The 15,648-nt window shown below is 40.5% G+C and overlaps 1 protein-coding gene across 1 annotated transcript in view; it reads left to right on the forward strand.

Moving 5' to 3' along the window:
* GLI3 (GLI family zinc finger 3) overlaps positions 1-15,648 on the forward strand; it is a 311,788-nt gene that overhangs the window by 9,486 nt on the left and 286,654 nt on the right. The window contains exon 2 of the mRNA XM_040260131.1: positions 4,842-5,005. Coding sequence (XP_040116065.1) covers positions 4,882-5,005 — 124 coding nt within the window. The 5' untranslated portion in view covers positions 4,842-4,881. The remainder of the gene's footprint in view (positions 1-4,841; positions 5,006-15,648) is intronic.

Raw genomic sequence — 15,648 nt, forward strand, 5'->3', positions numbered from 1 at the left:
TATATATATATATATATATAAAATGCAAGATGACAACAGCTTTGCAAAGATGAAAGTTTCTTTCTTACTAGCTCCAAGTGGCCACTCAAAAGGGAGGGTCACCCTTGCGGCTTGGTGGGATGGGGAATGTGCTATTTCCTCTGCAGACCCCCTCCCCCATTCTCCAAATTGGTACATGTTGCAGCTTTTCTTTGGCCGCCTTTCCAGTGGAGATGTGCGCTACAGCATCACATGGTCAGTGACTCCAGGACAGGTGTCTTATTTTGATGCAAGTTAAGATTTATAATTTAGAAAGGAAAGACCCACCTGTGGGCAGGTTGCTGGTAACAGAGGGATTAGGTTTAAAAGAGGGCCCGGAATTAATTGTGCTCTGGGTTTAGGCCTCGGGGAAATTACAAAAGGATCAGGGACAGTTAGTTGAATGGGGAAAAGCCAGGACTGTTTATTTTCAAGAAGGCATTTTCATTCCTGCATTTACCTCTGAAACATCAAGCTTTAGCAGGCCTATTAGAGCAGTTTTTCTTCGTTTCTTCTTCTTCTTTTTTTTTTTTTTTCGTATACCCAAGCTGCTAGGACTCAAAACATCAACTACAGATAGTTTTTCTTTCTCTCTTTTTTCTTTTCCTAAGCATAAAGAGTCAAGGGGCATGCCAGCAAATCTTGTGTGTAATGCAGTGGTGAAAAGGATTGAAGGAGAACAGTTTGACTTTATAAGAAAAGGAATTGGGTCCAAAAGTCGCATTTCATTCACATCTAAAAATCAGTGATATGTTTTCCTCAGAGAAAAATCTTTGAAGTGAAGCAGAACCGAAATTTTCCTTCAGAGTTATGTTCTAAATAAATTCTACTTTATTATTTAAGAAATGCCAAGTTTTAAAAGGAGTCCTGTAGGCTACTGCTCTAGTTGTGTGTATTTTAGGATTCCATCAGGAATTTTTACTGGTCACTTCTGTACCTCATTCTTTGCTTTATCTCAGGACCGAAGACTGAGTTTTCCGACTGTTGAACATCCTATGAAAAAATTGCCACCACAGCTAGAAGCAGACTCTTTTCTGCTCACTAACTCTTCAGGCAGAGTTTTGATGAGGTGTGAGAGTCTCGAATGTGAAAACTTTCTCCTTTGTAACTGACAGAGACAAAGTTGGGTTTTTATCAGTTAAAAGAAGCTGATATAATTTATAGGGATATACAGGAAGCAGATGTCTGCCTTGGCAAGTTGCCATTTTTATAGCCCTGTTCCAAGCATAAACCACACTTTTAAATAATTAGTTACTAACTAATGAGATCCAAAAATAAGTTGTCAAAATAGAAGAAGGGGGTAGACTTTTGAGTGACCAAGGGCTTATTTCTAAAAAAAAATCCATTTTGAACAGGAGGATGGGGGAGAAATTAGTATTCTCCAAGACCATTAATTAGTGTGATTTCAATCAGTGCCTGGGGCTTTACCTCTTCTTGGGAGCCTCTCTCTGGTGATGAGTATTTGGAGGGTTTTTATTGCTTTGTTAAAATGAAGTTCTTTGCTTGGGGGAAAACCAACAACTCCACAAAAACCAAGTTTGTCAAGGAGCTTTGGTGACTCCTCTCCTCACTACTATTAATTAGTTTCCTCTCCTAAGGAAGAGACACACTGAATTCCTACCAAGAATCCCATCTCTTTCTTTTTTTTTTTTTTCCCTATTCCATTAGCTGATTTCTGTGTCTGGTATCAGTAAACTCCATCCAGATTGCACTGATAAAACTCTATGTGTGTTTTGAGGGAAACAGTTATAATAAGTGCCTCTTTATCCAAAATGGTTGAAAATGGAGTGTTTTGATTGATTAAATGTTCCTGTTAAAAGTTTTTAGTTTTTATATAATTTTCCAGTTTACAAAGAAGCACTGGCTACCAAAGAAAAGATATGTAGCTAAGTCAATGGCAGTTAAGATTGAAGACGGATGAACTGAGTCACAGGATCATTGTTGGACAGTGTATTTACTTAGTAAGCACTCTTATACATATGAGGTGGTGGGGAGATAGCCAGGGACTTGTCTTCATGGAGTTTAGGGTCTAGAGGAGAAGACAGACATTCCACAAAGATTCCAGACAGATGCAGAGTTGATTAGGATGGTGGTTGGGATGGGCTGTTGGAATTCAGCACTTCATTCTTTAGTTTATCCAGTCTGCAAAGATTTCAATGAGGACCTACAGCACTGAGTACAGAGTGGTGAACAAAAACATGTCTGCAAGTTCAGTGATCTTGATAATCACCATTGCTGTTTGAAATAGAGGTTCAGGGGCCACCCCCAAGCATCAGGGGTTAGGCTGGCAACTCTAAATGTTTCACTGAAACAAAACAAGGCTGATTCAGATGACGCTTGTACCATGCTGAGCAACAGTGCTGTGGAGGTTGAATGGTTTTAATTGCATGCTTTAAACATGATACTTAAGTCAATTTAGATCCCTTCTTGGCCTTTTGGCTAAGATCAAGTATAAATCAATTTTGGGGGAGCATTCAAAAAATTTAAAGAATTATTCTGGGTTTGGTAGAGCTAGAAGAGATGGTTGAGAATTTCTCTTTCAAGGGTTCTTGATTTGGGTTGGAGGGCCTGTGATCCCTTGAAAATCAAATGGACAGTTTTTTGTGTGTTTAAGTCTATTCTGGGGAATTCCCTGGTGATCCAGTGGCTAAGACTCTGAGCTTCCAAAACAAGGGGCCACGGTTAAGTCCCTTGTCAGGGAACTAGATCCCACATGCCACAACTAAGAACTGGTACAGCCAAATAAATAAAAATAAATATTAAATGTCTTTTATTAAAAAATGGATATCCTGGGGGGAGAGGATCCATAAGTTTTAACATCTCCTTAAAGATTGGACACCTCACTACCCCCAAGGTTAAGTCCCACTGTGTGACACTGTCTTGTGACAGAGAAGGAAACTGAAAGTGAAAGTCACTCAGTTGTGTCTGACTCTTTGCGACCCCATGGACTATAGAGTCCATGGAATTCTGCAGGCCAGGATACTGGAGTGGGTAGCCGTTCCCTTCTCCAGGGGATCTTCCCAACCCAGGGATCGAACCTAGGTCTCCCGCATTGCAGGTGTTTTCTTCACTAGCTGAGCCACAAGGAAACTGAGGCGCTGGACAACTCCAGGGGACATCAGTCAGGCCCTACCCATTGACTTGTGCACCATGGCAACCTTCAGAAAAGAAGGCCTATAGTCTTTCACTATTGTGATCTGTTGGGCTCTTTGAATAATGTTTCTGAATTTGGAGTGGATCTTATAATTGATATGTAAATTTAACCTAGGGTGTCTTTTTGTCTTTTTTATTCTAGAAAAGCTGTTCTTAAATAACTTGTGTGCTTTTCAGTGAGTGCCAGTGGGTAATCAAGGAGAAGATGTAGAAGTTACTGGAAGAGCTGTTGCTCCAGGGCCACGAGGCCTCTGGGCCTTCAGCTTTTCTAGTTAGTTATTATGAATTTTCTTGTACTATAAGAAAGTATTTGCCGTTCCCTTGCAAATGTGAGTTAAGTTTGACTAAGAATCTTCCATCTGTTTCTTTAAGACTTTTAGTCCATGACCAAGTTGCCTAGTTTATTTCACTAATTGTTTTGATGGAACACAGTGGTATCTGCTCAGTGTAGAAGACAGGCAGATGACTCCGTGGAAGAAATGGCCACAATCTAGATAACGTGAGGGAAACATGGTAGAGAGGGGACTTGTCTTTTCTTGTATTCTTTGTTGATGTGGATCGTGACTGCAAAAAAGAAACATGAACCAGAGTGAAAATTGATGAATGATGAGCTAGGGTGATTATCACATGAATGACACCAGTGAAAGACAGACTAACTGCCCTGCCTTTAGCTGAGTTTTAATTTTTCTTAAGTGGTTCTGGCCTTTGCTGTCCGTGATCTTTTGCCTTTTCCTGTGGGATCCAGAGTGTGTTGTTCTGCCACCTTGTCGTTGTAACTTCAATGAATGGAAATGTTCTGCTGTTTAGAGAAAGCTTCAAGAATATGGTTTTCCTGAATGAATTAGGCTTAAGAGGTGTATTGCAGTTCACATATCTTAGTGAGGAAAGCAAAATCATTGACCAGAGTCCTCTGATTTAAAGCTTTGAGTTAGAGTTGGATGGGAGAAACCGTTGGTCACTCTTTTTTTCTTCTAAAAGATTTCTTTTTTTAATGTGGCTCATTTAAAAAATCTTTATTGAATTTGTTATATTGTCTCTCTCTCTCTCTCTTTTTTGGCTCTTTGGCCATGAGGCATATAGTATTTTAGCTCCCCCAGGTTGCACGGATCAAACCCACAACCCCCTGCATTGGAAGGTGAAAACTTAAGCACTGGATGGCAGGGAAGGCCTTGTCAGTCACTCTTTAAAACATCTAATTAATAACTAAAAACTGTCCCTGGCTTAGAAAGTTGTCCTACTTCCCTTTCTTATAAAATTGGCCAACTTATAAATGTTGGAGATGCTTGGAGATGTGGCTTGAAGAAGTCATGTGACACTGGGTTTCTCACCATAATCACAGCTGAAAATGGAGATACTTACACTGTTTAACAGGAAATGCCCAGTAGGATTTTGGGGAAAGTCCCACATTATGGACAAGTGCCTCTGTCCTCCTTTTTGCACATGTAGACAGAATTCAACTCTCATAATAATATGAGAACTTTGAGGCCTTTTTGTAAGAAAACTGTGGGGAAGGGATGTCCAGATTTCACACTGGCTGAAGCTGTAGGCTGATGCCTATGCTGATTTTGAATTGGCTGATGTTCCTCAGGTGCCAGGTGAAGTGGCTTTTGGGATTTCTTTTTTCCTCCATCTTATTTGAGGTTGATGGTGCTGTTGTGGATTTTTTTCAGGGATTCCTGGTTGCCAGAGCTGAAGGAATGAGAAGGCGTCATGGAGGCCCAGTCCCAGAGCTCGACGACCACTGAGAAAAAGAAAGTGGAGAATTCCATAGTGAAATGCCCCACTCGGCCAGATGTCAGCGAGAAAGCCGTGGCCTCCAGCACTACTTCCAATGGTGAGCGGCCACGGGGATTACCTGCAGCCAAGCCTGCAGTCCTGTTCTGTGCTTGGCGTTCCTCGTGAATTGAGCGTTTGCACCTGGACCTGTGTTTGTTTTCTGAGAGGCTAAAGAACATAAATGGAGGTGGTAGGGGGAGGGGCGTGGGATGGGCAAGCTTTAGGCATCTCTATTTTGGCAGTGAAACTACATGTTTTCTTCCAAATTTTCTAATTTGAGATGTAAATGTGATAGGTTATTTATTATAGGAAGTTCCTGTTTTGGCATTTTGGAAATCATCTTGATGAGTCTGGCAGGACTTCAAAATACTTTGCATTTCACATTGGAAGTCTCCACTTATCAGGATAATTAGTAATTAGTTATTACAAAAGACATGAGCACTGTCTTGTCCAAGTTAGTGAGAGGGTCCCCTGCCAACCCCCCAAACACCCTAAGGAGTCCATTCTAAAATATTTTAAAAGCTGTTAATGGTTGACTCTTCAGTAGTGGTTGAAGGTTGAGCCTCATCTAGTTTCTGAGATGCAGGGTAATGTCCTTAATTTGCATTCAGAGATAACAGAAAGCCACTGTTTCTCTTTGCTATATGTTTTAATATTTTAAGCATAGTGCTGAGAGGCATCTCAATTTAAGCATGGAGCCTTGAAAATAAATTCCAGACCCCACCTCTGGTAAAAACAGACTGAATAAGTTAATGGTAACCTTTACTTCCTGTCGTTGCTTTTCATCCCTGCTTTAAGACCATCAGCGCCTTAGCTTTCTGTAGATTTCATAGCTACCCCTGGCCTTCATGAATTGCACTCTGCTTTGCTGTGTGTCCTTGGGAAGGATGGGCTGGCCCACTCTCCCAGTCCTGGACACTGCCTACTGGGGTAAATGAATTTGGATCTGCTGAGCCAACCCACTCCCTCCCTTCCTGTGGGTTTGTGTTTTATTTACTCCAAGAAAGATTTGACTAGGTTGATTTCTAACTTTTTACATGCAATGAAATGGGAGGGTCAGAATCTGCTTTGAAAGGTAACAACCCTAGGCTATAAGTGCAGACATCCAGTAAAAAAGCTGCACCTTCCTGTCCGATCTGTGCACTGTCTGGTCCTGCTCTCTGTGCCTATGTGTTGCTCACCTGTCCCCCTTCCCCAGTGTCAGCAGTGTGCACTGCCGGCTTGGGTGGGCGAAGGGAGGGACTGGTGTTAAACCTACTGACTAATGAGTCCCATTTTGATTTGATCTATAGGGAGATCCATTTCTATCTGAGTTAAAATAATGAATTTACTTTACGTACATAAGAAAATATGTCTCTATTTCTCTCTTGATTAGTGGTCTTTCAAGTCAAGACTAAAGCTTATTTTAATGGAGCCAACTTTCTGCGTTATTCCTCCAGTGGAATTATAGAAGGCATATTTTCTCGCTAAAAAAGCATCCTGTGGCCCTTGTTTCTTTTCTCTGGAATTTGTAAAAATTGGACACGCCTATTATTTCAGACCTAGAGTCAGTCTATGCCATGTAGGTGATTTGGGAATTTTAATAGGAATTTTTTAGTGGTGTGTGTGAGTGTGTGGGTGAGTGAGCCTGTGTGTAAGTGTGTGCGTGAGAACAGGGGAGGCGTGTAAGTGGGTAGAAGCTGGTGCTGCACCACTTGGAGCCTCCATAAGCCACTTTCTGTGAATTTCAGCAGAGTAACCACAGCGACCTATCCTTGGTGAAGGTGCTGCTGTCAGCCACTCTGGCGCCAGAATGCATCCTGGGCAGGTTTTTGGTGCTGGCGCATTTGTCTCGAGCCACTCTGGTCATGAGTTGTCACCATTAGCTTCCTTCGGGTGCCTGGGAACAGTGCTAACCTAATCAGCCCCTGGCAGCCAGGAAGCCACTGGGGAACAGTAGCCAGGGAAGGAGTAGTCAGAGTTTACACTTTAGTCCTTGAGTCCCAGATAACCACAGAACTGACTGAATCTGAATTCCATGGGTTTTCCACCCTGATCAGGCTGGGTTCTTGAAGTACTCTCTAAGTGGGTGTAAAACATCCTTTTGGGGGCAAAGGCTCATTAGTCAGGTTTGCAGGGCTCCTTCCTGAAAGATAGCCTTCCTAGAGCCCTGTGAGCGCTGACCATTTTTTCCAATGTTTGATTTCTGGTAAGGGATTTGGGGATAGCATAAAGAGCTGATCAAATAAAGGGAAATGGAGGTGGTGTTTGCAAGCATCAGTGGTGATCCTACTGGAAGGTTCCAAGGAAACCAGCAAATAAGTTTAAAGACAAGAAAAAGTAAAATGAAAGAAAATAAACTTCTTTCCTTGTGTTGGCTTTACATAAGCAAAGCTAATGATGGTAATGATTTTTTCATATAAATTTCTCTGCAGGAGGCATCTAACTATCTAACTGTAGTTCAGAGCCTCTAGAGGTTTGGGACTAGGATCATGCTCAGGGGGTGGAATGGCCCAGCTTCTTTGTTCTGCCAGCTTCTACCTGGTGGCATGCTGCCCTTTGCCGTCAGTTGTGGTCCCACAGCTAGTCTGGGGGCTTTGGTCTGGGTTTGATTTGGGTTTTAGAGTTAGTGGGAGGTGGGCTTTTAAAGGTTGGCACACTGTCAATGCCATGGTCATTCGTCTATTCGTCAGTTTTGTCTTTTCTCTGAAACATTTCAGAAGTGATTGGATACCTTTACCGAGGCTGTTCACAAAAAGGATATGAAAATTGCTTAGATCCTACTATATGTAGTACCAATTGCTACTGTTTCCAGGGGTTTCTTAGCCTTTCCTTACAAAGCTGTGAAATTTAGAGATTTGTGAACAATTAAAAATAACCATACCAAGGTATATTATGGACATAACCTGTGTATTTTCTCTCACCTATCCACAATTTCAAGAGTGAAAGAAAACAAACAAAAACTTTTTGTTATTGGCGCTGTGTTGGGTTGACTTAATTAACTTTTCCAGCCATTATGTGCTGAAGTTTGTTCCTGATTGTGGAGCCTTCTAGCCAAACCACGCACATTCCTCTGCATGTCCTTACAGATTTGTTTTCTTACTTTTCTCAGCTGAGTATCTACTTCTAGAATAACAGTCATATGTTTTGTTTAAATGTACACATACACATAATCAAAATGTATGGTTCAAAAACCTGAAGCAACATTTTAAGGAAGGATTTGCCTCAACATTGAACTTGAAAATAGCACAAGTGAAAAGCTGTTTTGTACCTTATGTGGAGCCAAATTGATTTTCGTAACATTTAAGAACCTATATCAACATATGAAGCATTCATTACACTTATTCAGGAACCACAGTGTATGTTTCATGTGCTATAGTTTGATTTTAAGCTTTAGTGTTAGCTATTAAACATAAATGACGAGAGGACATTTAGTTTTCTGAATATATGTTCAGTGCAGTTGACATGTAAACGATCGTTTTTGGCATCCAGGATGGTGTCTTTCACATAAAAAGTATGCACTCAGATATTTAGTTGTCATTGTTTACTTAAAAATCTCAATCTGTTAATATGCTAGTGCCTTAAATGAAATGCCTTAATGATCTGTTTTGTTGTTGTTTTTTTTTGGAATGAATCCATTAGTTTCCAAGCTGCATGTTGTATTTTGTAAATAACAGACATTTTTTAAAATCTAGATGTCCCAGTGTATTAAACATTCTCATTGTCCTGTTAAATCTCCTTTGATGATTGCAAATGCTGACTTTTCAGTGTGAGGTGTTTTGTCTCATTTTTGGTTTATTATTATTTTTTTAAAGAGGTAATCTGATATTTCTCATTAACCTACTACTCTGCTTTAAAAAAGAAAGTAACTAATAATAAACGTATGTAGGTCCTGGTCTTGGGGATCTTTTATCAGATCTGATAGTTATTGGGAACATACCTTAAAGTGATAGAAAGCAGAAAGTATTATCTTAATGGTGATGCAATGTGAAACCAAAGCTGATAGATTAATAAGGGAGAGGAAGTTCCCTGTTCCCTTTGATTATTTCAAAAAGAAGTGCTTGGTTCTCCTCTGCTTAAAAAAAAATTCTTTGAGGTTTCTAAGGGGAAAGTGTTGTGGTCGGCAAAGATGTAGGAGATGCTTTTCTTTTTTTTTTTTTAAACTTTAACTTTTGATTGCTCCCTGGCCTTGTGATTTTCTTTCAAACTGTCCAGTAACTTTTATGAGTATTAATTGGAATATCTGTTGGTCTCCTTGCTGGGAATAAGATAGCTCAGAATTTTGTTGAGAGTTTGGAGTTTGTCGGCTGCTCACCATCAGGATCTCTTGTCTCTTTGACCTTTTTTATGGTAAGAGTTTATAGACCTAATTCTGCTCAGAAATGGGTGGATGGTTCACACCAAAAAGCCAGTAGATTGTGAGTTTTAGGTTGCCTGTCCCTTTAGATGTTCAATCCCCTTTTTCTTGGCCACATCCCATTTCCTGGCACATGACAGATGGACGGAAAGGACTTTCAGATAACAGTTTCACATTGTGGGGTGTTGGATAGAAATACCCCAGGGTTTGGGCTGAAAGTTTGAGCTGAGTTTTGGCAACACCAAGGACTTAGCTTGATGAATGTGGGCAAATTCACTTCTCAAAGTGTCGGTTTCCTCACCTATTTAGCAAGATACTAATCAGAGCCACTTCACAGGATCTTCAGGATTAAACGAGGCAGTGCCTGTACATAGTAAGAGCTTAGCAAACATTAGCCAGAGTTATTAGGACAAAGCATGGGAATGAATTAAATGTTATGAATCCAAAACAAAAAGGATCATGTTTTTTTGAAAATACACATAGATTTTGAAATTAATGGAAAAATTACTTTTGTAATTTTCAATTTGCTGAACTCTGTCTGAAAAATAGTTCTAGATGCTAAACAAATCCTCAAAGTGACCAAACATCTTAAGGAAGGATGGATTTAAAAAAAAAAACAAAATACCACAAAAATCTGTGTAACTTCCTTCTGAATGCCTTCTTAAGATAGAAAATAGGAAAGATAATTTTGAGAAAATTTATTTTGATTTAACTTTGAAAACTAACATTGATTTTATATTGTCTTAATATTAGAACCAACATACATTGCATCTGCTTTCTTGATTCCTTTTTAGGGGTAAACTGTTTCCTTTCAGGTTAGTGGTACCCATTTATAGAGTAGTTTGTGCTGCATTAAATTTTATGCTTGTTCAAAGGGCTTTCATGTTTTTAAACCAACTAACTCAAGACGAATAATCTGATTCTCATAAGAGCCCTGACAATCTCTTGCGCTCTCAGGAACTCATGTGTTTCTAAACCTGGCAACCTCTGTCTTCTTATTTTGGCAGAGTGTATCGCCTTTCCTGCAGTCACCCAGGCTTGAAACCGCACCATCACCTTTGACCCCTCCCTCTCTCTGGCTTCCCGTGTCCTACCAGTTTTGAGGTCCTGGTAGATTTTCCTCTGTAATTATTCACCCATGTGTCCCTTCAGGCCACCCTTCCACACAATACTATTTCAAACCTCACTACCTCATGCGTAGACAATTAAAGTAACCTCTCCAGTCATTCTGCCCTGATTCATGGAGTGGCTCCTGCCCAATTAATCTTTTAATGCTATACCCCTACTCTAGAACCATCAATGATTCCCAGCTACTTGTAAAATAAAGTTCAAAACCCTTTGCCTAATATTGTGAGATAATCTTCCAAAATCTGACCTCATTCTGCCTCTCCAGCCTGCTTTGCTACAACTCTGCTTTTCCATTGCTAACCTGTGATTTATCCAAACTGAAGGGCTCCTCTTCACTCATGTTGCTCCACCATAGAATGGCCTTTATGCCCAACATCAGTGCATGTTTATCTTCTCCTCAAATGCAGCTCTGCGCTTCAGCTCTTTCTCCATATAGTCTTGTGTCCTATGGGGGAACTGCCTAATAACGCTTGAATTGGAGGAGAGTATTTTATTTACTATTAGTTTAATCAATAGACTATATTTTAGAGAAGTTTTAGATTTACAGAAAAATAATTGATCATCAAGTACAGAGAGTTCCTACATACCTGTCTCCCCAGTTTCCCTTATTACTAACATTTTATAAGTGTCATAATGTTTGTTACAATTGATGAGCTAATATTGATGCATGATGATTAACTACAGTCCGTGGTTTCCACGAGGGCTCATTCCTTCTGTTGTGTGTCCTGTGGGTTTTGACAAATGTATAATGCCATGTAGCTGCCATTATGGTATCCTATAGACTAGCTGCACTCCTAAAATTTCCCTGTGCCCCATTTTTTTCAATCCCTCCCCTCTTCACTGTAAAACATGAAACTTTCTGAGCATAGCACCTGGTTTGTCTTTTCTCTGCCCCCACCTCATCCTCCTTCAGTGTTTTGGGTTTACAGGGCCCCAGCCTGCATAGTACACAGATCTGCTGGAACTTCCCTCAGCTCTGTGGGGCAGGGGGCATGTGTAGCACAGCAGTGGTGTGGACTACTTTATTGCTGTGTGATCTTGGGCTAAGTGCTTAGCATATCAGAGGCTGGCACAGTGAGTTCCCAAATATGGCAGCTATTATTAGTAATAGTAATACTTTTACTATTAATAGTAATAATTCAGGACAAAATCTGGAAGGATTTAATTCACTGACCCTTTTCATCTCACGCCTTTCAACACAGTATCATTTTTTGATAATCTGTGCTTGGGTAAGCTTTAACTTGATTGAGGCAGTTAGAGGGTATTGGCTTACAGAAAATCCTTACAAGTGGTGGTCATCAGGATGGAGCTTAACAAACAAGGAGATGATAGGAGCTGGGCTCAGGAAACAGTACCTCAAGTTATCGGTCTTAAAATTGGTACAAGTTGGTTTACTGAATCAAATTGGTAAGGCTATTCCTCATTCATAAACATGCCTTCACATTATGGGGTAAAATCAGTAATACTGTGCTGACGGGCTTCCCTGAGGGAAGAGCTGCTCTGTTCTCTTGTGTGGGGCTACTGGACTTCTCCTCCAAAAGGACAGTTCTTGGGTGCTCAGAGAAATCAGGAATAGACTCAATCCGATCTCTCCGCGGTTTTCCAGGCTTGGGAGTAAAAAGAAGCCACAGCATTCTGTGTTCTGCTTGTGGAAAAGTTTCTGGGTTACCCTGATTACTTGTGACCCAGTGATGTGGGTATTTCACATTTTCAGAAATAAACTGATCAGAATCAGCAACAGCAACCAAAGAGTGGAAACTCAGGGTCAAAATGGTGCTTGTGGGAGGACAGTGTCCCTCTGTGGAAGTATCTTGGTGGCTTTCAGCCAGGTACTGCTTTGAGCCCCTACTTGAGGGGCGGGCTCTGTTCCAGGAATGCTAGAAGATGCCATCTTGAACATTGGAAACCCTGAGGGTCCCCAGGCAGAGAAGGAGGGGGGGTGATGGTGAAAGCAAAAAGCTTCCCAAATCCACAATTTCTGTCTGTTTTTAAAACTTTATATACAGCACCACTCACTTTTTTTTTGGGTGTACACTTCTGTGAGTTTTGACAAATCCATTAAGTCCTAAAAATACTACCACAATCAACATGCAAAACAACCCCCTCCCCAAATTTGGATAGATACTTGCTTTTAAATTTGGTGTAGTAATAGTTACCTTATGAGTAACTGATAAGAAAACGCATTAGAACTGTGTGAGTTGCTTGGTATTATGATTCTTTTTTTAAATCCATGAGGTTTTAAATTCTGTTAGTTATACTCACTGTTAGTTTTTTCCTTTTTGTCTAAATATTTCATATTAAATTAGTGGTAGAACTAAAATGTTCTTAAAAACTGCCCCAAACATATCATCTCCTGTCTCTGCCTATCCTTTTTGAGTGTCCCAATCAACATATTGTTTTCTTTCAGACCAGTTGAAAATACCATTTTATACTTATAACTACAAGGCAGTCATATTAATGAGGGCTTTTTTGTTGTTGTTTTGCCACCATGAATGAATTGCAGGAGAGGGTTAGAATCAGAACATTTAATGCTGCTCTAACCCAGAAGAAAAATATCGAAAGCTTTGTTAAGTCTTCTTCTTTCTTTTTTTGGTAACATCATTCTTTTCCCCTTTACTTTTACAGATAGAACTTCATCTTAGGTAGGAGAAATTTTTCTGTACAAGTTATTCCTACTCTGACTTAGGCTGCTGTTTTTTTTTTTTCACTCTTTTTTTTCCCCCTTTCTTTGACTCTTTCCTCTTCTTGGTCCCTTTCCCCCCCCCCCCCCCCCGTTTAGTTGTAGAAAGTTGAGTTCCATCCCAATTATTAAATCTTAGGAGACCATTCCCACATGGTTCCGCAAATGGTAGCTTCGTCCTGCGTTCTTTCATCTCTTCCCCTGCTCTCTGGCTTGACAGTTGAAAAGGTCTGACTGTGCCATACAATGGCTTGATTGGTTTCTCTGGGGGAGACTTTTCCCTGCTTCATCATCCGCCAGGCAGGTGGACCAGAAAGTCTCTTGGTTCTTTTGTTGCCTCTCAAAGTCCGAGGTCTTTGACTGAATAAATCCGCCGTCATGGGATAATTTGCTAAAAGGAGCCTGAAAGATGTGAGAGAAAAGCCTCCCGACTTGGGTGCCGCATTAATGAAATCACAAGAGCCTTGGAGTTTGCAATTGAAAAATCACCAGGAATGCAATGGGTGGAGACGGAGCTTCTTTTATTTCCCATAATAAACTTTTAGTTCTATCATTTAAAGCCTGCCTAGTAGCCCTTTGCTGGCCCACTGGCCTGAGTGTGGGTTTTTTTTTTTTTGCATTTGTACCCATGTTTCAGGGGACAGCCCTGTCCGGCTGAAAGCCATTTGGGTGCTGTGTCTAGTTAGTCATTAGATTATTACTAGTGGATGGAAAGAATTCCATATGACAGGACTAAGGTTGAGTTAACACAGGACGAAAAGTAATTTACAGATAGGCTGTCCCCAGCCATCGTTGTAGCCCCTGATAAGGTTTCATTTCAGAATGGATAGGCGACATTTCCACTTACGGGCCCATTCTGCGACACCTGTGATAACAGCTTCTGGATCCTAATTGAAATTGGTTTCAAAATGGATTTTCACTTTTCTCTGTCTGTGGAAAATATTGAATGGACTCAGAGCTGCCACAGAGAACCCCGGACCTCGGAAAATGGAGCGGGAAGCTAGGGTCATCTTTCATAACAGTGTCGATGATATGACAGTTTTGTTATCTGTCTTATTAATGAAATCATTGATCACCTGATGAGGGAGATAATAAACTACGTTTCCCCCGACAGTGTTCCCGAAGCTCAATTAGATTCGGATTACCAATAAGGAGGGGGGAGAAAAACAAACAACGATGGCACTGAAGTCATAAAGGTTGATGAAAAGTTTTCCTTCTCCAAGTGACCATTTCAGATCAACACGTTCTGAGTGATTGCTGTCCAAGTATTTTGAAATTATAGAAGCCAGCATCATAGTCGAAGACTTATCTTTTGGGCCAAGTCACCAGCATTTTTAGTAAAGACCTGTGAAGTGAGATTCAGAAGTAGAAAGGGCAGTTCTGAATTAAGTGTTTTGTAAGGGGGAAAATGGGGGGAGGCGGCAGGAAATCCCCAGATCCTCCCCTCAACCCTGCGATAGGGTGAAGGGATTTGGTGCTTACCCTGGGTAGGTTTACTGGGCAAGAAAGACCAGACTAGGAAAGTAGCTCATTGTCTCACTCTTAAAGTGTGCTGGGAATCCTAGTAAGATGGGAATTAGGTTTGGATTTAACGAGGCAGCTCTATTGTTTGGTGCTGGGCTGCCTTGGAATGTGCCCTCTTGTTCTTCTCCAAGGAGGGGAAGAGACGCTGATGACTCTCATGTTTCACGGTGAATTGTATTCCTAGGTGTTTCTCCATTCTCAGAGCCAGCAAGGATCAATCCAGTCCCATCTGAGCTTGAAAGAGGAACTGTGATCAAAGGCTCTAATGATGTCACTGATCTCTGGTGATTGATTAGGAGCAGAAGTTCTAGAGGTTTCTGCCTTTCCTTATCAATTCCAATTCATTCGTGTCTAACATTAGGGTAGCTAGCTCTTCATTTCCGCATAACTGCAGAAATGAATGATATAGAAAACATTGTATTTTTCTTCTGGGTCTGTCTTTCTATGTCTGTTTTTAAAGTTTATTGGAACCATGGCTACCTTTTACAAGTAACCTTCCCCTTTAAGTATACTGCAGAAAAATAAAGATGTCTATGTTAATTGGGGTAAGTATTTGGGAATTCAAATTGGGACAGTATTTGAGAGTGAAAAGAGTTCCATTGTTTCCAAAGCAGTTTAAGCATATAGAGGTGATTACGTGTTAGGTCAACATTAAATGTATTTAAATGTTTTATTACTTTAGGATTTTGGGGATTTTTAAAAGTCCTTTTAGTTGTTTTGTGGAACTGTCTAACATTTTCCTTTTGTCATTCAACAATGAAAACGAATACATTTAATGCCAAGAAGTGACAAATCTTACAACTGGGGAAGATGCCACTTGAAAGAAATTCAGAAAGAGAAACGAGAGAACCTGAGAGATCTCACTGTGGAACTGCTCTTGACTGTACTGTAACTCTTGGCTTAGCTCCACCTAGAGTAGGGATTGACTGCAAAAGCATTGGAAGAAATTCTGTGTTGGAAGGCCCTGCAGCCCAAGAAGAAAAGTTGAATGGAAAATGGAGAAGGTGAATTCTTATTAAAGTGGCTATTAGCT

Source organism: Oryx dammah, unplaced genomic scaffold (genome assembly GCF_014754425.2).
Source record: "Oryx dammah isolate SB20612 unplaced genomic scaffold, SCBI_Odam_1.1 HiC_scaffold_18, whole genome shotgun sequence".
NCBI classification, from domain to species: domain Eukaryota; kingdom Metazoa; phylum Chordata; class Mammalia; order Artiodactyla; family Bovidae; genus Oryx; species Oryx dammah.